The sequence below is a fragment of the Rhagoletis zephyria genome, unplaced genomic scaffold (assembly GCF_001687245.7).
Source record: "Rhagoletis zephyria isolate East Lansing unplaced genomic scaffold, Rhagoletis_zephyria_1.1 Rzeph_scaffold_01358, whole genome shotgun sequence".
Classification (NCBI taxonomy): Eukaryota; Metazoa; Arthropoda; class Insecta; order Diptera; family Tephritidae; genus Rhagoletis; species Rhagoletis zephyria.
In genome coordinates this window covers 92,121-113,754 of record NW_016158442.1, presented here as the reverse complement: position 1 = coordinate 113,754, position 21,634 = coordinate 92,121, and the positions used below count along the sequence as shown (strand labels likewise).

Genomic DNA, 21,634 nt, shown 5'->3' with positions numbered 1-21,634 from the left:
GGTTGCACTAATAAACCAACAACCAATTAACGTCTTTGAATTAGGGGAGACCTTACTAACTAGAAGTAAATAATTCATATAAGAAAAAACGAAATTATCCATATGCACACTTTCGTTAGAAAGCCGAAATAATGCATATGCATGCATGCACAGTTTCGGTTAAAACCGAAATAATGTCTTAATGCACAGTTTCCACATGCGCAATTTTGGTGCCACGTTGAGAAACGAGGAGAGACGTCCTATTCGAAGAAAGGCTTAAAGATGATAGTAACCCGGTTCCTCCAATCGATGATGGCGGAATTGATGGTCCGTTACCAGACCCTGAACAAATTCGAATAGCAATAGCGCGTTTAAAAAGTAACAAAGCTGGCGGAGAAATGGTTGGCAGCCGCGTTTTTTAAATATTGCGGCAAGGAGCTCGTCTGCCGATTAGAGTTTAATTGGTTCCAACAACCGCGGTATCAGCCTCCTGCTATAAGGACTTATCGCATGACGTTAAAGCCAAAAGTCCACGACGAACATATTCAACATACGAAAAATCTTGCAAAAGTCTCGCGAGAGGACTATTAACACGCACCAAACTTTTTGAAAAAGTAGAGGACTTCGTCTACTTCGAAAGTAGCACTAACACCACTAACAAAGTCTTCCTCGAAATCCAACACAAAATCACCGTTGCCAACAAGACTTGTCAAATTTCATCGCAAAATCAAATCAAAATAAGTAGACTTTTTCCATTTAATAAATATTATCTCCACTCATTTATTTTATTTCAGTACATTGATATAATTTTATTGAATGCACAATTACTTTAAAAAAAGAATTTTGTAAAAAAATATGGTTGCATAAAATTTTACACATACATGTATTTCAGTTTTAAAAATCATTGTGTGATCAGAAGCAGATAAGATTTATAAGGTCTAGAAAAAAATTGTGTAGTAATTTTTACGTAATTGCGATTTCCTGCGCTAACAAAAAATTAAAATGAAATTAAGGTCAGAAGTAAAAAAAAAATAAAAGAAAAAAATCAAAAAAAAAAATTTTTAATTTATAAATAAATATTTCTTTATGTATTTCGAGAAGCTCGACTTCTACAGCTTTTGAAAGCATATATAATATTTCCCAAACAACTTCATAAATATCTTTGTATCAATAAAAAAAAAAACTGAGCTACATAAATAACAAAATAATGGCCAAAACATAGTCAATTTGTATAGTTTGTTTGGCAGGGATATTAGAAGGTTTTTGAGCAAACCACAAAAAAAAGCGTAAATAGTTAATGCTGAAGCAAGAATCTACATGCAGTGGTACATGCATTTTTCTGTTTTTGTTGTTTTTTTTTTTGTATATGTTTATGTGCTGCAGCACTTGTTTCGTTTTCTTTAATTGCAGTACAATATTTGCTGCTTATTTAATTGTATGCATATGTAAGTGTGTATGTATTTAAATATTATTTATGCGCATTGCTTTATAAGCTTATAAAATTTCAAAAAGTTTCTTTAATTCAACCATTAGTGACCAATCAGCCTTAATTAAGTCATCGCGGAAATAGTCCTTGCAGGCGTCAATGCTCTGTCGGGAGATCTGAAAATAAAAGAGAGAGAGAGAGAGAGAGCATGATTAAGTGAGAAAAACAGTGCTTTAATAAAATACTTGATACACAATTTTTGGATAAAAAAGTAAAAAAAGAACCTAGCATCGGCTGTTTTTTTTTCTTGAATCAGTGACTTTCAATTTCCCGCGTGATAAATTTCGATGCAACACTACTACTGTCAACTACCATTTATCAAGAGACAACTCTCAAATTTTAAGCAGGTTGCGTCGTTAAGTTTGTGTTTGATAACCATGAATTAAAAAAAAAACTCCAATCTAAGGTAAAGTTTACCGGATATTTTGCTTTATAAAAAAAAATTAGCAATTTTTGCTTTTTATTTTTTAGGGCTTGATAATAAAAAAACTTAAAGAAATGTGTCGTGATTTTTCCTTTTTTCGAGATTTTCTTTGTTTTTTGTCGGGCCCTTGATTTTTTAGGGAAAAGTCTTCGTGTTTTACTTAAATTTTTTTTATCATTATTTTGGCATACTTCGTGTTGTATTTGCTTTTGGGATTTCTTCGGGACATTTTGAGACATGTTTGGAACTTACAAGGGATTTTTTCGACATACTATTTTTGGGATGTTTTGCGGCTGTTTTTCTAATTTTTTTTAGAAACTTACCTTTGAAGCCTAAAGAAGGCGTTCAGAATGTAAAATTATGCAGCCGAGTGGAAATATGTACAATAGGGTGCCTCATCAAAAATTGGGGGTTTTCAACAGGAATTACAATAGGGTGCCTCACCAAAAAAAAAATAAAAATTGGGGATTTTCCACAGGAATTACAAAATTTATTGTATTTTAAGACTTCCGCCCCAATATTTTTCGGGAAAAAATTAATATTTACCTGAGATATACTGATTTGAAAATATCTCCAAAAATCTCATTATTCCGTTGATAAAATTTTTAAGCATGCTTGAACGCTTCTATCATGTTAGATGATTTTTTGGATGACATATTTTTTAAAACTAATATAATTTATTAAAAGAAAAAACTCGATTTTTGGTCGGGACCGAGATCATCTCGGATAATCGATTTTCTAGGTTAATTAAAGAAAATTGTTGGTGTATTTTTTGGAATGAATTTACATGACAATTGAATCACTATAAAATTTGATCTAAATATTTTTTTGTTATGTCGTAAAATGTTTGTCTTCTAACTCTATATTTTTGTGCCAGCGTTTGAACAGAAATATTTTTTATCACATACTCATTTATTAAGTATAATTTTTGTTTCATCATCAAAACTTTTCTTTTTTTATAGGCGGCATACCCGGTGCGTCTGACTCGCGAGTCGGTTTGAATGTGTTAGTGAAAATAAATAAGTGTTAGTAACACCGACATAACTTTGGCATGACTCTGAGTGACTCAACTGTGTGTAGTCGAAATAATTCGCGAGTCTGACGCACCGTCTATGGTGCCTATTAACAACTCTAACTGAACAACAAAGAAAAATTGTATGCAAACATGCGTACACCTGGGATTCGATTTCGCTGTTTAAATGTTCACAAACGCTTTCGCCGCAACGAACAATTGAGGTAATCATGGTTAATTGATAGGATGATTTTTATTTTTTTATGAATAGTGATGCACCCTAATGTATAAATATAAAATGCCATACACAATTAGCGAGCCTAAATCTAGTTTAATAGTACCATATAAAACTCAGCCAAAAATACTACTAGGCCGCTTGAAGTATTTTATATTAATAAATTTCCACAAATTTAGCATCAAAGAGTTTTCCAAGGATTTTTTTTTTTTTTTTTTGAGTCAGCTTTTCGCATTTAGTTCTCATATAACATGTCGAGCATATAGTGGCACAAGCACTACCAACCCAATTGAGGTCAAACTGTAAGTAGCCTCGAGGTCACAATCAGCTAAAAATAGAATCTACTCAACCCCAAGAGGTGAATGAAGTAAGCGCCCATCACACCAGCGGTAACAAGAACAACAACAACAACAACAACAAAGTATAAATGTAGCATTCAGTTCATTCAACAGAACAAACAACAAATACATAGTAGTGAGCTCGAAATGTAGGTCAATACAACTGAGGGCGAGGCGTTTGCATACAAAAGTGAAAACGGCGCGCGCGGACAAGGGTGAAATATATGTGTGTATGTATGTATGTGCATACATTAGGAAAGAAAAAATGCAATAACTTGAAAAATAGGTTATTGCAGTGAAATAGCCAAGCAGCCGGCTAAAATGTCAACGACCGACTGAAATAAAACAGAAGGTAAGCACTGACGTCAACAAGTAGCAACGTATGAGCGAGTGTGTGGCAGCGGTCGCTTTATGCAGCAGAAGTAGCGGCATACGAACCGCCGGCAACGGTAAATGCATTTCAGCCAACTTATTTAAGTGGAAATTTATGTATATCGCGTACGTAGGATAAAAACCTTGAATGAAACGAGGACAACGACTGCAAATTTTCAATGGTTATTCGAGGGGCTGCAAATACACACATATGTATGTACATATACTATAGTAAGGGTGCACGAAAAAGTTAGCATGAATGGAGTAGTATCTAGAAATAGGAAATTGGATTAGAATGAGTGCGAAAATTGCGAGTGAGTTACGGATGTAATTGAATTTTGCATTCGTTGTATTTCTAAAACCTGTCTAAAAATACAACGCCCTTTGAATATTCTAACGCTTAGGCATGCATATCACTTTTAGCGTTATTCGTCATATTCGCTTATCAAAACGCCTCCGCAGCCAGCTATATATACATATGTAACAAAATTTAAAATTGAAACAGAGGAAGGTAATGCGGAATTTACGCATTTAAGAAAAATAAAAGCGCTTTTGACAAATTATATTTAACATCAAAGACCGGAGGGCTACGACACAATCACTGTCACCTGCAGCTAGAGTTCTTCCTTCTTTTGTAATATCTAATAAAATTATCCACAATGAGGAAGGTATGGTATGGTAAAACGGAGGAAAAATGTATGCACATAGTACCTAAAGCATAATGGCAGTGACGTACGGACACGTCCATTTGAATAGCGAAAGCATAGCTCCTTATGCAGGCAATAGCAGCTACACGAATTGACGTCATGCATGGCAACAACAACAAAAAAAGCCACAATCACAACAACAACAACAACAACAACAACAACCATTAAAATAACACTGTCAGATAATGCTTAAAAATAGCTTGAAACCCTTTAATGGACTCTTATGTTTTCATATGTATGTAATAAATACACATGTGTGTATACACAAAGCCACACTCATGTCGATGGTCGGTCAGTGCGTATGAGCAACCCACTCAACACTCTCAAGGTAAGTGATTTGAACTCATTACGGTTCAAAGGATGCAAGCAAGCGTCTATGTATGTCGCATACAATGCTTCAATCCTAGGTGGGCAACATGAATGAACGTATGTATGTTTGTATGCTTGTAGTGCCATTTTGAAGCAATATTCAATTATAATTCAAATACATACATATTTTAAACCATTTAACAGATAAGATATAAAATATATACCTTAAAAAAAATCAACAATTTTGGGGACACGAACTTGCGACACTGCCATCGTCGGAGTTGTCTATTGTATTTCAACTAAATTTACTGAATGTACTTTCATTATCAAAATAGATAAAAATGTGATCACTTTTGTGGAATCTACAATTGTTAGTAAGTGGGTAATAATATTTCGAGTAAACATTTCCAAACGTCCGGCTTACTGAAGTAAATTTACAGTAAGTTTGCCACAAGTGCATTTGGCTTATTGGGCTCTAAAACCAATTACCAGTCAGTGAACAAAATTAAATTTTATTTAAAAAAATTTAACCTTAAAAAAATTTAAAAATAGATATATATGTTTTAGAAAATAATTAATTTTAGAAAAAAATGTATTTTAGAAAAATATTTATTGTAGAAAAAAATTTATTTTTTGGAAAAAAAAATCATTTTGGAGAATAATTCATTTTAGAAAAATGTTATTTTAGAAAAAAATTTATTTTAGAATAATAAATTATATTTAACAATGTTATTGAGCTTGAGGCCGTCTTCTAATGAAAAATATTGTGGAAAGACAACAATAATTTATACACACACTTGCGATCAGCTAATTAAGCAGCAAATTGTCGAATATACTTTGTATGGAAAAAAATGCCTAATACAGTCAGAAAAAAAAACATTTAAAATCCCCGCAATTCTTTAGCAACTTAAAACTTGCACTTCATTATACTAGAATTTAATGGATATTAAATTGCATACTCAAAAGTGAAAATAATTACATGAAACTTTGCAGATTTTTTTATAATTTTTGCACGAAGTTTGAAATGTGGATTTATATAGTATTTGTTATATATTGTGCTAGACTTTTATGACAAAATACTAAACATTAAATATATAAAAGAAGTTATAGCTGCTATTTCGGAGATCACCCCATCTCCTCTTCACTTCGTCAGCCGCGGTCACTGGGATATGAACCAGCGACTTCGGATTACAAATCCAGTGGTCTTACCCACTGAGCTAAGTTCGCCATGTAAACTTTTCCACTTTTTCACTCGGTCAACACAAATAGAAAACGACCTCAAGCTCAATAAAATTGTTGAATATAAAAAATTATTTTAGAAAAAAATATTTTTGGAAAAAAACTTAATTTTAGAAGAAATTAAATTATTGCATTGTCACATTAAGTTAAAATCTGGGCAAATAAAATTTAACTCCTGGTAACTTGATTTAAACTTTTGATTTACTTAGAATCATTTTTTTTTTTAAGAAATAAATTTAGAAAAATAAAATTTTTGGAAAAAAAAGGAAATTTTAGAAAAATGGACATTAAAAAAATTTAATTTAAAAGAAATTTTAGAAAAAATGAAGTTTTGGTGAAACAATTTATAAATAAAAGAAAAAAACTTTTTAAGAGGGCGAATTTTCAAAAAAACGAATTCTTTATCTAAAAACATGAAAGGAAATTTTAGAAAAATTAAAAAATATTTATAAAAAAGAAATAAATTTTCTAAATAAATTTAATCTGCAGAAAATACAATTTAGTTCCAGAATGAACTTAAACTTTTAGAAAACTATAGAACATTGCAGTTTAAAAAAAAATTAAGCTTTAGAAAAAAATTACGTTTTAGAAAAAAAATTAAGTTACAGAAAAAATTAAATTTAAAAACGCTAAGTTTAGGAAAAATTTAATTTTAGAAAAAACGTATTTTTAGAAAATATTTTAATTTTGGAAGAAAATTCATAATCTTATTAAAAACGCTAAAATGACACGTAGAGTTAATTTTGGGTCGTAGATTACAGATCTGTTTGCCGTTTTTCTAGATCAGGTAATATATTTTGAAAAATTAAATCCATAGAACCGATGTATTTGTGCGCGAAATAAAATAATGACAGTTGCTAGTACTTAGTAGTATTGTTATTTTGCATTTTATTTTGCACTTACCTTGCTCACTAGCATATCGTCAGCATCAAAATGTCGTCCAAACATTTTCGGTGATTCGCCGGGTATCGGTTCAATTTTTATGCAAATTTCTTGTCCTTTCCGTGCGCTTTCTATTTGTTTGTGGTTCGATTCAATGGACGTTACAATGCCAATGTCAACAAACTGCAAATAGATAATAAATATAGAGGCATTAGTTAATATTCATTATTTGGTTTAAAGTTTCGAGTCTTCTATTAAGGCGTTTATTCTCAGACGAAGAATGAACTATCTTTTAATTGAAAATTCTTAAAAATAAATAAATAAACATAAGTGGCACACAATATATCACTTTGAAATGGCGTGCTATAGATATGACCGATACTGTAAATGCAAGTATTTTTGTTTGTTTTCCAATAACTTATGTCCAGTTTTGAAAGTAACAAAAACTAATCATTAATTTTCAACTACAATATTTCTAAATTTAAAACTACTAAAAATTTAACGTCCATTTTCGAAATACCCAGAAATGTTTTAAATTGCCAAAGAATTATGGAAATGTTTTCGACTACCAAAAATGTATGTCCAACTTCAAAATTTCTAAAACTTGTAATCCATTTTTTTCAATTGCAGAAAATTCTCCAAATTTAATTAATTATAAAATATAACAAATTAACACCAAAATTTGATTATAAAAAAATTCTATCTTTATTGGTTCTGCATAAAAACTTGATTGAACAAACACTTCTTCCTTAGTAGAAATCGTAAACATAAAACAATATTTTCTTTGACGTTTATGCCCACAAAATGTGTTTATGAGTCAGGTACTTAAAAACAGGATGTTGCTATTTCGACATTTCCTGTTGGTGACGTTCAAATAGCGAAAACGAGTATTTAGAAGATAACAGCAACTAATTAAAATGACAAAAAAAAAAAAAAAAAAGTGCGTAATCAAATATTTTCAGCCAACAACTAACAGTTATTTTACATAGCTTAAGGTATTAAAAATGTTGTTTTTAAATCGCTTTTCTAGCCTCAGAGAAATTAAATGGCCACTTTGCATGTATGTACATGCATACATACTCGTATTGACAGCATGTTTTTCCAGGTGAGCAAAATTTTATGTCGACCAATAAATATGCATGCATTTGTAGATGTGTGTGTACATACATCTATACATATAATCATACATATTTGGTGAGCTAATAAAAGCAAATTGCATTTTGAAGCGCAGCTGCAGTTTCTGACAAGTCTGTTGACAGTAAATTTCTTTTTGAAGTAGACACTTTTAAATGCATATGTACGGACATACATACATACTTATGTACATACGTTAGCGCCCACGCATCCATTCAGCTTACGCACATTCAAGTGCCCACACCATGCATGTTTTTTAAATCACGCGCACACACTCTTACACTCATATTTACACCGACACTCAGTTGCATGCGTAAAAATAGCTGTCGAAAAAATTGTGTCTTTACATTCATTCATTAATTTTTTATTTTTATACTTTAATTTTTTTTTACCAAATTTTTTTAATAAATATGATTTTGTTTTTCAACAATTTCAGCCAAACACGATTATAGTTGCAAGCTTATGTTAGAGTAAGTGTTTGATTGAATGTCGTCTGCATGCACTGCAAAATCTTAGCTAGTCCATGATGGCTCGGGAATCAGTCACAAAGAGACAGGTGACTAGAACCACTTCTTATCTCTCCATATGAAAGAACTATTCGATTTTTTACGAGATTCTGAGATAGGGCGTTCTTCAACCATTTGCTAAGATAGGGCGTTTTCAAACCTGTAGCCCAGATAGGGCGCTCTTCCACTCATCAGACGACATTTAAAGGAAATAGTCATCTTTTTAAAAATAAAAATGTTGATCAATGGGATTCGAACCAGTGAGCTCAGGTTCGCTGGCTGAATAGCGTATTCTACCATGACAACGCAGTACGTACAGTGAATCAAAAAAGTGCTCACTTGTCAATTTTTTTTAATAGATGTTCAGAATGTGTTTCAAGTTAACTTTTTTTGTTATTTTTCTATGAAAATATTGTGCCTATAGATGTTATATATAATTTTAGTCGGCCGCTGTGGTGTAGTGGTAAGCAGTGCGCGCTTTCACTCACCAGCACCTGGGTTCAAACTCTGGTCAAAGCAACATCGCAAAAATATAGAAAAAAAGTTTTTTTCTTAACAGCGGTCGTCCCTCGGCAGTCAATGGCAAACCTCCGAGTGTATTTCTGCCTGGAAAAACAGCTTCTCATAAAAATACAATCGCCGTTCGGAGTCGGCGTAAAACTGTAGGTCCCTCCGCTTTGTGTGACAACATCAAGGTGCACGCCACAAATCGGAGGAGAAGCTCGGCCAAACACTAACATATGTGTAAGCGCCAAACTATTATTATTATTATAGATGTTATATCTACACAATTTAGAAAAAGTTCCATCAAATTGATTTTTTAATTTTTTTTTGACGCCGGTCTTTTTTGGATTCTCGGATTTTTTTTTTATAAAAAATTCATGTTTATGTGTCGCTTGAAGCTTACATTTTATTGTATTAAAACTTGGTGGGCCACAAAACTTTATACCCAACAATTACCTATTCCACTAAAATTTGGATTAAAAAGTTCGAAATTTTAAATAAAATTTGTTGAATTTTTCAAATTTTTTATAAAGTAGTTTGAAACTTTGATTTATATGGGTTTGATGACAGCATTAACAATACTTTTATAAAAACAAAAATTTACGAGAAAAAACTTACTTGAAAAACGTTGTGAATATTAAAAAAAAAAATCAATGCGTGATCACTTATTTGAGGCACTGTGTAGTTTTATGACATTTTTTTGTTTAAGTGCGTACTTATCACCAAATCCTTGATTGATTGTCCCAATAAGAGATGAGTCGAGGAGTAATTAACACCCGATTGCATCCCAAAAAAGAAAGCTTATTTCAAGAGACTTCTTTCTTTTACCAGAGGAAAATATATTTCAAAACAGGTCTGATATAGAAATGCAGTTTTTGCATCGATTAAATCGGAGATCGATTAATCCTACCCTTCGAATTCGATTTTTTGTCGATTTTCTAGTTCCGATTCGATCCGTGAGATGATCCCAAAAGTTTTAGAATCGACATTCGATTGTTAGCTACCATATAGTTTTTGGATAAATCTATATATTGAAACCATTATGAAAAGTGCATGCTTTAAAAATTACTTACATTAATGCTCGTAATTTCAGTGTTGATGAGATGACAAATTTAAGAAAACATTTATCACTATTTCTTCCTGCATCGATTATTTCTATTTCGATTCGCATCTCTACTCTGATGTGGTGCTCTTCGAAATATAAAACTTTGCCAAAAAACTTGGTTAGATCTTGAGATCTCATTTTAGATGATTTTCCAAATCAATCTAATTTTGCTCGAACTGATAAAAAATATGATTGTTTTAAAAAAGTTTTTGTAATTCAATCACCAAATTTAGAGTCTGCTTGTGGTCTTATTGTTAAAAAAATTTTAATTATTGTTTTATTTCCATCTGATAGAAGTCTCCTAATTTTAAAAGTGTAATCCGCTTAGAATTTCTTTATTCGCTATTTATTTTTCAATTGTTCTTGGCGTTCAATAGTTTGCAAAAAAGTTAAGCCCATAAGACATTTTAATAGCCTGGAATACGAAAGATTACAGAGGCTTCCGTAATCAGATTATGCCCCAACTTTAGAGCTAGAAATATCTATTCCCATACATACATAACATTGTAACACCCAAACAACGAAACACAAAGAACCTCGCTAGCGTTCGAAAAAATTAAACGCGAATTATATATAAGCTCAGAATGTAGAGTTCATTCAAATTTTTTTTGTTGAACTACGGCTATTAAAACAGCATCTGGTCTCCCTTCCTACTGGGTAGGTACGAGTGTATATAAAAGCGTCTATGGTTGTACATACATATCTATTTTTTGTATTCTTAAGCGGTCTCGTCCACAGACCGGATGTCGTCTATTTTCGAAATTCATTCACACTCAACAACAACATTTAATATCGAAAAGCTACAAAACAGTCAACAACCAAATTAAAAAGCACAAAAAGAAACAAACAAAAAAAATTCAACTAAGAATTTTGTGAGTCACCGCAATGTTGGCGGCAATAAAGAACTTGTGTTTTGCTTAGCTATCAAGAAAATTTACGACTACGAAAGGACTACTAGATAGTACATACTTAAATATTTATTAAATCGAGTGGATTTTTGTGGCATTATATTTTTGAGCACACCTTCTTCGAACACATTTGTCTGAGGCGAATTTAGACCAAAAAAAAAACAATAAAATAGAACATTATATTTTCTCTCAATGACCACGTAAAATTCGAGCAACAAAATCGAATGTCGTAAAATTTTATGTTCATTTGTATGTACACACATATGTATGTAGCTTAATTTTATTTCTTTCTGCATTAATTCATTGATTCATTGATGGAGTTGTTTTTGTCAACAGGAAGTACTAAATTAAGGCAAAAAACTCGCAGAATTTTTGAATGACCATGATGGGAGGAAGTAAAGATTGCAATTGCCATTTTAGGGGCAAACAAATGATCGTTCAACAAGAAGCCAAATGAAGGAGAATGAATTAAAAGCGTTTACTGCATCCGACGCAGATACAATGATACAAAAAGGGGAAACAAGACTGAGAAAACGAATAAAGTAAAAAAGAAGGCACAACGCAAGAACCCATTCAATTGAAAAAAAAAAACAAGAAATGCCATACGAAGTTGGTTTTGTGTTACTTTTTGGGCAATCTTTCGACAGCTTTCGAACATCTGCAACTTTGAAGACTTTTATCTGCGCAATAGCGCTTTTTAAGGGCAAGAAAAGACAAAGCCAATCAAAGAATTCGCGTAAAAAATGTGACTGCTGAAAAGATATAAAATTGGAGTCTCACAGGGCAATTCCGGCAACTGTCTTTCAACTCAGCACGGATTTTCGAAAACAAAAGTGTGCTGTTCGCCTTTTAGCAATAAGTTTTTTAAAAATTGAATTAAATTAAAAATATATGAACATATTTTTCTTTTCAAATCAATAAACATTAATTAATAAAAGAAAATTTAATTAGAAAAAGAAAAAAAAAATCAAATCAAAAGACATGGAAATAATGCTTAAAATTTAAATTAGATTAAATTAATTTTATTTATAAAAATGGCAAAAAAAATCAAAAAAATTAATAAGGTCTTAAAAATTAAATGAAATAAAAAATATATATTTTTCTCTTTGAAACAATAAAATCCAAAATTTAAAAGAAAATAAAGTAACAAAAGAATAAAAAAATTAAATTGAAATAAAGAAAAAATAAATTAAATAAATTTTTAGAGTAAATCAAATTAAAAAAAAAAATCTATCTTACACAATAAAATCTAAAAAATTAAAACAAAATTTATCTGAAAAACTAAAAAAATATATACTTAAAATGGAAAAAATAAAATAAGTTCCATAAAAATTTATGAGATCAAAATATATTATTTTTAAAACAATAACAACCAAAGCATTAAAAAAATAATAATAAAATAGAAATTAAATTAAAATAGAGAAAATATTATTGGTTTATTCGAAAAATCAAACATTCCCATTATTAATGAAACACGATTTCATTAATGCGTCCGCCTCGTCTGGCTTCGCAGTAGCGCAACCCAGTTTACCAAGACCTTGGTGACGGTTTCTGGCTCTATCTCACGAATGGCTTGCTCGATATTCGCCGTAAGGGCCTGAATCGTTAATGTTTTTTCGCATAACATCGGTCCTTCACGGTACGCCACAAAAAAGTCTAATGGTATTAAATCGCAGCTCTACGGTCGGATAACACGATTACCGAACTTGTCGCGCAAAAGAACGATTGTGGCATGGACTGTGTGACATGTCGCGCCATCCCGCAGAAACCAAAAATCGACCAAGTCCATGTCTTCAGTTTGCGGCCACAAATAATCGTTTCAAAAATTCGCACCAAACTGTCTCTCTCTGGGGATGCATTAGCTTCTCGACTATCGGGGGTGGATTTTTCGATCCCCAGATGCAGCAGTGTTGCTTGTTAGCTTAGCCGCCGAGATTAAAATGCTCTGCGTCAGAAAAGATGACTTTTCGAGCAAACTCGTCGTTGTCCAGTTCCAACGTTGTTCTAGCGCAAAGCTATTTATTTCGTTCCGCAGTGATATGATACTGACCAGACTTCCAGCGGGAAAGAGCTGTCACTGTCAAAATATCATATGATTAAAAAAAAACGATACATGGACCACCCTTTATTTTGTATACATTTTTTCGTATCATGGCTTTAAAATTGTCTAAACCAACAATTTTTTAATGGAATAAGAATATTTTCTTTCCGAAACCTAGAAAAACTAAAATTTTGATGTATATTAGCAAAAAAGAAAGGTAAATACGAACATAAAATGACGTATTTAAAAGATAACATGATCAGTTATAAACAAGTAAGAAAGTCTAAGTTCGGGCGGAGCCGAACATTAAATACCCGGCGCAAGTATTAAATATATGTTTTTTCACCCTTCCGAAACCTTCCGCTAGATGGTAAGCCGAGGTGTATCAATTTTGAGTAAATTAGCGTCCTTCAATTTCGAAATATTGAAGTTTCAAGCATTTCTTAAATTTACCGTTATATGAGAATCGGCCGTTATTTTAGTCCGATTTCAATAATTTTCAACGTTTTGCTTATATGTGGCAAGTACAATAACCACACCGAGTTTGGTACAAATTGGTAGAACGGTTACCGATATACTTATATGTGATCATAAGTGGGCGGTGCCACGCCCATTTTCCAAAATTTTACCATAAACGTATTTCTTGGTAAAGAATTGTTGCAAGCATCAATTTTGAATAAATTAGCTTCAATATTTACTGATTTATCGAAGATTTTGTATTTCTCTAAATTACCGTTATATGGGATGTGGGCGTGGTTATTGTCCGATTTTAAAAAGTTTCGGCGGTTTTTTATGCTGTACCAAGGCCAACAACTGTGCCAAGTTTGGAAGAAATTGGTGCAGCGGTTACCAAGATATACACATGTAACCATAAGTGGGCGTGGCTACGCCCATTTTCCAAAAATTTATAATATTCTTATTTTTCGTCTAAAACTTATTATAAATATCAATTTTGAGTGAATAATCTCCAGTAGTTACTAAAATATCGCAGTTTTCGTATTTCTGAAAATTACCGTTATATGGGAAGTAGGCGTGGTTATTGAGCGATTTTAAAAATTTTCGGCCATTTGTTTTGGTGTACCAAGGCCAACAACTGTGCCAAGTTTGGAAGAAATTGGTGCAGCGGTTACCAAGATATACACATGTAACCATAAGTGGGCGTGGCTACGCCCATTTTCCAAAAATTTATAATATTCTTATTTTTCGTCTAAAAATTATTGTAAATATCAATTTTGAGTGAATTATCTTCAGTAGTTACTAAAATATCGCAGTTTTCGTATTTCTGGAAATTACCGTTATATGGGAAGTGGGCGTGGTTAAAGTCCGATTTCGCCCATTTTCAATACCAACCTACCTTGGATTAAGGGAAATCTACATACCAAATTTCGTTGAGATATCTCAATTTTTGCTCGAGTTATCGTGTACACGGACAGACGGACAGACGGACAGACGGACAGACGGACGGACAGACAGACATGGCTTAATCGATTTCTTTTTTCATCCTGATCATTTATGTATACATTTGTCTATATCTATCTCGATTCGTTTTGGCTGTTACAAACAACCGTTATGTGAACAAAATTAATATACCCTTGTGCACAAGTGCGCTCGGGTATAAAAATAGTAAGTAAAATTTAAAAGGTAAATATGGGTTCTTCCATGTAAAAAAGGAAAATGAAATGCATTTTAAAATTCTTTAATTATCCCTTTTTCGCAATTTTAAAGATTTTTGAATATTTCTATGAAGATATATCAGCCTAGATTTTAATGAAAACAAAGGCGTATAGCATATAATTTACAGCACAAAAAAGTTGGCTCGAAAATTAAGTACTTTGGCTGAAGGTAAAAAGAGGGATTTTCACTGTTTCACTACTCACAAAGAACTAAGACATTGTTTAGTATTTTTGAAAGGAATTTTATGCATTATGTCCAAAAATTACAGAAGTTGATTTTCCTGTGTATTTTTGGAGCACCCTAATAATGTATCTACATATATTTAGGTCGGCTCAGAGCCCATTTAAAATTACTAGTTCTAACAAGTTGGTAATCGTACTTATGTATTTTATGCAGATGGTGCATAAAGGCGCGCATTTTTTGCAATAATCTTTAATAAATTTATTGCTATATTTCGAAATAATTTCTACATGTGTTTATATGTATAATATACTCAGACATCAATCACTAAAGTCCGCTAAGGACTAAATTAATACCTTCTAAATTATGCGTGCTGAAAAAGGAAGTCGTGATTGATCGAATAGTAAAAAAAAAGCATAAAGTGGTATGAAGTACACTGATTGCAAACTAAAATTATTTGGTGTTTGGTTGCTGCTGGCATACGGAGAACGAAAAAGTAAAATCTCTGTCAAATTTCAGATGATGAAGTGAACTACATACATCGCGGCAAGATCGATACCTATGTACATACATACATATCATCCCAACCTTTAAATTGCCGACTCGTTCAAGTGTCGTTAACTTCGGCAGACAAGTAAAGATAAATGATGGATCACTTCTGCATGCACCATGAACGAGCAACAATTATTTGATCAAAATTCTGATTTATTTACCAGCACGAGAAGTCTTAAATAAATTTCATTTACGTACATAAATATATGGGGCGTTCCATACCAAAAAGGGACGGGGTTCACACTTCACTTGTTTCAAATTTTTAGGGTTGATGCATAAACATAAATAATAAATAAATATGAGGTTTGAGCTTTATTAATACATTTTTATAAACTTTACCGCACAAAAACAAATCAAATTAATAGTTTTCCAAATATCTCGGGAACGGGCAAGGAAAAAATTTTAAAAAGATCACACATAACACATACACACATCAAAATTCTCTATGAAAAGAAATGTTTTTAAATTTTTTTTCTTGAAAAATTTTTCACATACAAATTTTTGGATAACAAAAATTAGTTTTTGAAAATATGCCATTTCAAAAAAAAATTTAAAAAGATCACAATGGTAGCTCTGAGTATTGCGCAATCTTTAGGTATAGTATGTGCACCCCATAATACAATAACTTGAGCTATGAATTTTTTTTTTACACCGAAGTTGAGTAAAACGACAACATTACAAAATCAAAATTTTTAAAATTTTTTTTAGAATTTTTTTGACAACAAAAAAATTGGTTTGCAATCCAAAATGATTGCATAGATCAATTAAAGACAATCAGAATTGATGAAAAAAAAAGAAAAATGTATGCTTACTGCAGGAAAAATGTTTTTTTTTTTCGAAATTTAAGCAATTTTTGTAATAATATATAAACCACTTAGATGATCTCCTATATCAACGGCATTCGTATGTGATTAAGGCAAACGAAATTACATTTAAAATTCCACACCATATATCTGAGAGCCCGTGGCCGTCCTATCCAGATCCGAGATGATGATACAAGAAGGCTTGGAGGCGGGTGGTGTGATATGTAACACAGAACAATAAAAACCAGAGACGTTTATTTTTGCCTTGAAGACCTAAAAAGTAGCATATAATCAGTATATCTTGTTACAAATTTTAAAAGTCAAAAGGTAACTTATTTTCTTTGCTTTTTGTTATAAAACACAGGCTTGGTGTATGCAAAAAAATTAAATTACCTTTTGACCTTTAAAATTTTCAACAAGATATATCGACTATATGTATGTATGTTGCTTTTCAGGTTTTAAGGCAAAAATAAAAGTGACGGCTTGCCTCATAACTTTTTGAGTAATGTTAATAAAGAATATGCCATATCTAACAAATAAATAAAAAGAAAAATTGGAAGTTTCAGTGGCAATTCAAAAGTGTCGAAAAATTTCAAAAGGTTTCGAAAAAATTCCGGTAAGTCTCTCAAGATACAAAAAAAAAATGTAATACAAGAAAACCGGAAAGTCTGAAAATATCCTGAAAAAAATCCAGAAAATTCCCTAACAAATTCCAAAAGTTTCTGAAAAGTCCCGAAAAGTAAAATAAGAGGAACGCTGAAAAGTCTCGAAAAAAGTTCTGGAACTATCTTGAAAAATCTCCAAGAAACACGCAAGATCAGAAGGCATTTTCATAAAAGCCAAAAAAATTTCAGTTACTTTCTGCTCAAAAATATCAACCGAAAATGAAATGCAAACGCGCAAGCAAAATATATTTTTGAATGGGAGAAAATGTGCAACACAGGCGGCAAAAATTATCAAAAATCAACAGAAATTTTTTGCTTCGTGATACGTGCATTTTATTAGACTGAAACTGATACAAGATTGCATACCTGAAAAGCTTATAAAAATTCGGATTAAAAAATTTGAAAATTGTATGGTAATTTCTTGAAATTTGTTGAAATTGCCATAGTCACAGTTTTATCTGTAAATCACAAACAGAACAAATACAGGTCTGCCAAAATTTCTGACTTAAAGAATAAATTAAAATATCACTTTTGTTTTTTTTTAGAAGTAAATTTTTAGCTGAAAGGAAGCGATGGAGGCGCAACGTGTCCTTCATTGACTAAGATGTGATTCGCAGCATTCCAATCATACCTTAAAATTTCAGAAATCCCTTCGTTTTTGAAGGATACAGTTTTTTTTTGCTGAAAATACAGTGTTTTCTTGGGAATTCACAGAATCTGACAACACTGATCATTAGCCAACACCAACTAATCCCAAGTTTCTTAACAACAATTTCAAAATATTGCCTAGCACAACCTCGAACGTATAAATTGTTGTTGTTTTTTATATCCGTTGCCTCTTGGCATTCAATGACAGAAAGAAAAATTATAAAATTCTATAAAATTGCGTCAGAAATTTATTAATAAAACAAGAACAATGCAATATACAGTGGTGGAAAAATAAATAAGGACGCGACATTTTAACAAATTTTGTCTATTTTTTTTTTTTTGTATTATGCATTTTTTCCATACAAGAAAAAAAAAATCCGAAAAAAATTTTTTAAAATCAACGCGATCTTTTAGCAACAAAACTTGCACGTACTATAATTTAATTGGCTTTAAAACTTCTAACTCAAAAAAATTCGAAAAAATCTGATTAAAATGTTGAAAATTTAGATGCAACTTTGCAGAAATTTTTATATGGTTTGAACAAAGTTTGGAATATGAATTTATATGGTTTTTGTTAGATAATGAGCCATAGTTTTATAAAAAATAATGATAAATATAAAATAAACAAAAGAAAAATAGGCAAAATTTGTTATAATGTCGCGGCCCTATTTAATTTTCCACCAGTTTACAGTTTTTAGAAATTGTCTCTAAGTTTTGAGAAACCCAACGACAGAAGTCCAAAATCAAGTTCTAAGTTCTTCTTTTAGACAATACATTTTATGTAGGTACTAGGGTGCCTTAGGTAATAGAAACAAAAAGTAAATTTTACTGCAAACTCAAAAAAGCTTCCAGAGTCTCACATCCGTTTGTCATAAAAAAAAAATAAAATCTTGCACTAAGGAAGCCTAAACCCGCTTTCTGTCAATTCCGCTGCCTTTGAGTTAATGTGAAAGAAATACTATAAATTAAACATTCAGCCTTTGTATGTACGTACGTATCCATACATACAGACCGCGTTCGTCATTCATTACGCCACGCACATGCCGCATTCACTAAAATCCACAAAATTTATGAATGAAAGACAAGCAGCAAATCCATACTACAAAGTATGAATGAATGCGCATTAGCGTATTGTATTGTAAGACATATGGCAAATGTTGAATACAAAAAAAAATATATATACATATATATAAAATTAAAATAAAAAGTATGTATGCATATGTATAAAGCCAAAAATAACAACAATGCCAACGATAAACAGCCGGTGCGACAACAGACGAGCGGAAGGAAGGCTAAGAATAAGCGGCAAAGTAATGAAAAAGAAAACCGGAACAAGTAATTTTTATAAACCGTTCCGGAAGTAAAACAGTCACATGCGTTGAGTGCATATGCGGTGTGTATGTATGTATGTACATTTGTATATATGCTTGTACATAGAAGGGCATATGGCTGCGGCATTCAAACAACAACAAAACAACAACAGCAAGAACAATAAGAAACATGCAGCAATTGTGTGAGCAAGCAAATGAACGGTGGTTGCTGAAAGGGGCAGCTGCCTGACAAACGCACGCACAAACACATGCACATGTGCCAGAATGCATATCGTCCGTTCATTCATTCATTTGCTCTGCTCAATGCCGCTGCATGTGACCTAAATTAAGATTATTTTTATTTTATATACTTTTTGTTGTTGTTGTTGTTGCTATTGGTATTCTTTAAACACGTCTACCCTCTACTTAACAGTCGGAGTCGGAAGTAGTCGTTAAGAATACTTCCGTTTTGCATTTGCCTAATGCAAATAACCACTCGAAGTGGCGGCAATAAACAACAGCAGAAGCAGCAGCAGCAGCAGCAGCAGCAGACTGTCTGAAATACAACTCTCGCTGGGATTGAATAGAAGTCGAAGGCAGCAGCAACACTTGAAAGGATCGTGTAATGGAACACATATAGGAGTATGTAGTATATACATACTTTACGTGTTTAAAAAAAAATGTTTTCTTTGTTGGCACAAAGACGAAGGTTTCCATTGGCATCCGTCTTTTGTTTTGCAAAGCCTGCTGTGTGATGTGTTTTTATGCAGTGGCACGAAGCGACAGATAAATACATGCATATTTTAATGCAGTTCTTAATAGGCTGAAAAGCAACGATAACAATAAGCCAGCCAGCAAATCTTGTAAAAATGCACTTAAACACGTTGGGAAACGATAAACGCATTTAATTTTGAATTATGCATGAAAAGGAACATTTCTATAGACATAATGCCAAGTTTGGGCTTTTTTCTTCAGTGCAGCATTGAATCGTTGTCTTCCTATCCGATTAGTTTCAATTTTAGTTGGTTAATAAGCAATTATTTTGCAAAATAAAATATTCTTCCGTGCGTCGTGCACAGTGTAGAAAATGAACTTTTTTTCGACAAAATCTAGTCAGGAAATCGGGAACAGCTAGCGAAATAAAAGCATCGACAGACAGCAGCGTTGATCTGATTAAAATTGTGCTTTGACAGACGGCAGTAATGCGGATTAACGAGCCGTAAGGTCGTGGGTTCGAGTCAAACAGTCGGTAGAATTTTAACTTTTTTTATTCATTAATTTATTAATTCTGCACTTTTTCAACGTTGCTTTCAGTTAGTTGTTGTTGACTTTTTTAATAAAATTAAAGTGTAAAAATTTTAATGTATAGTAAAATAAAAAATGTGATATAAAATAAAACAAATGAAAATAAAATAAAGTAAAATTAAACCTATAAATAAATAAAAAAAAAAACAAATAAGTAAAAACAAAAAAAAATTTGGCAACCGCTCCAACCGAGGATCGAATCTGGCACCTACAGACTTGTAGCACGCAACTCTTAGCCCTCGGCTACCGCGGATGCCGAAATCGCTTGCAGGTCGGATATTGAGACTGCATAGCACATCTTAGAAGAGTGTGCTGCACTGATGCACAAACGCAAAAGACACCTGGGTGAACATCTAATAACCGAGGGAGAAGTGAAATCTGTAAATTTAGGTTTCATATTAAGGTTTCTCTCGGATACTGTAATAATGGACACACTATAAATCCATGAAGGGGCACAATAGCCCTTAAGGTCGCAGTGCTTTAAAGCTCAGTTATGCAAGACTTAAGACCTGACTTGACTTGAAAATTGTATATATGTAAAATGAGCAGCGCGTGTATGTAGTTACCCAAAAAAAAAACTTCACTTAGAAACTTGGAGAACTATAGATTTTAGATTTCTAAGTGCAAAGAGAGCCGTGAGAGAATCTATCCTTTTTCACATATTTATAATATGCCAAACAAATGTGATTTTTTGTACAAACTCAATTCATGTGGCAATCGAAAAACAAACTTTCAAACAAAGACAGATAATAAAATAAAAACCATGATACAAAAAACAAGGTAGTTCCATTGTCACTTTTTCGTCGCCATATTAACAACCTGACAATTAAGCAGATTGTGACATTTCGTGCTACCATACCCAATATCTAAAATCCTTCAAATTTTCTTATTAATGTTTTGTCGATTTAAAAATATTTTGTTCTTAAGCATAGCATAATAAGAAATAAACAAGAAATAAGTGTGAAATTCCACAACATTTCCTTGAAACATTTTGCAACATGAAGCTAGCAACACAATTTTCATGACATTTTTAAATACACAGGTATATTTTAAATTGTGTGAAAGCTGACAGTTTATAGAATTCAGTAGCGACGAAAACAAAGGGGGGTTAAGTGGTTAAACCTTACCCAAGCCGANTACGGTGGCACGCCGCATTTTCCAATAAACTCTTATTTTTCCATGAGCTTAAGATTGACTTTATATACATATATCCATACAAAGTTCCAGGACTCTACCAAAAATACTTCCAGAGATATGCACTATGAAGAATTCGATTTCTATGGGAGGTTCTACACGCACTTTAGATATCGGTTTTG

The 21,634-nt window shown here is 32.2% G+C and overlaps 1 protein-coding gene across 3 annotated transcripts in view; it reads right to left on the bottom strand.

The window, feature by feature from the left end:
- Positions 1–1,313: 1,313 nt before the first annotated feature.
- The window catches only part of eIF5B (eukaryotic translation initiation factor 5B), a 91,752-nt gene continuing 71,431 nt past the window's right edge, over positions 1,314–21,634 (bottom strand). For all 3 annotated transcript variants that reach the window (XM_017617215.1, XM_017617213.1, XM_017617214.1), the window contains 2 exons: positions 7,005–7,166; positions 1,314–1,581 (listed from right to left, as the gene is read on the bottom strand). In XM_017617215.1, the coding sequence (XP_017472704.1) occupies positions 1,474–1,581; positions 7,005–7,166 (270 nt within the window). In that variant the 3' untranslated portion in view covers positions 1,314–1,473. The remainder of the gene's footprint in view (positions 1,582–7,004; positions 7,167–21,634) is intronic.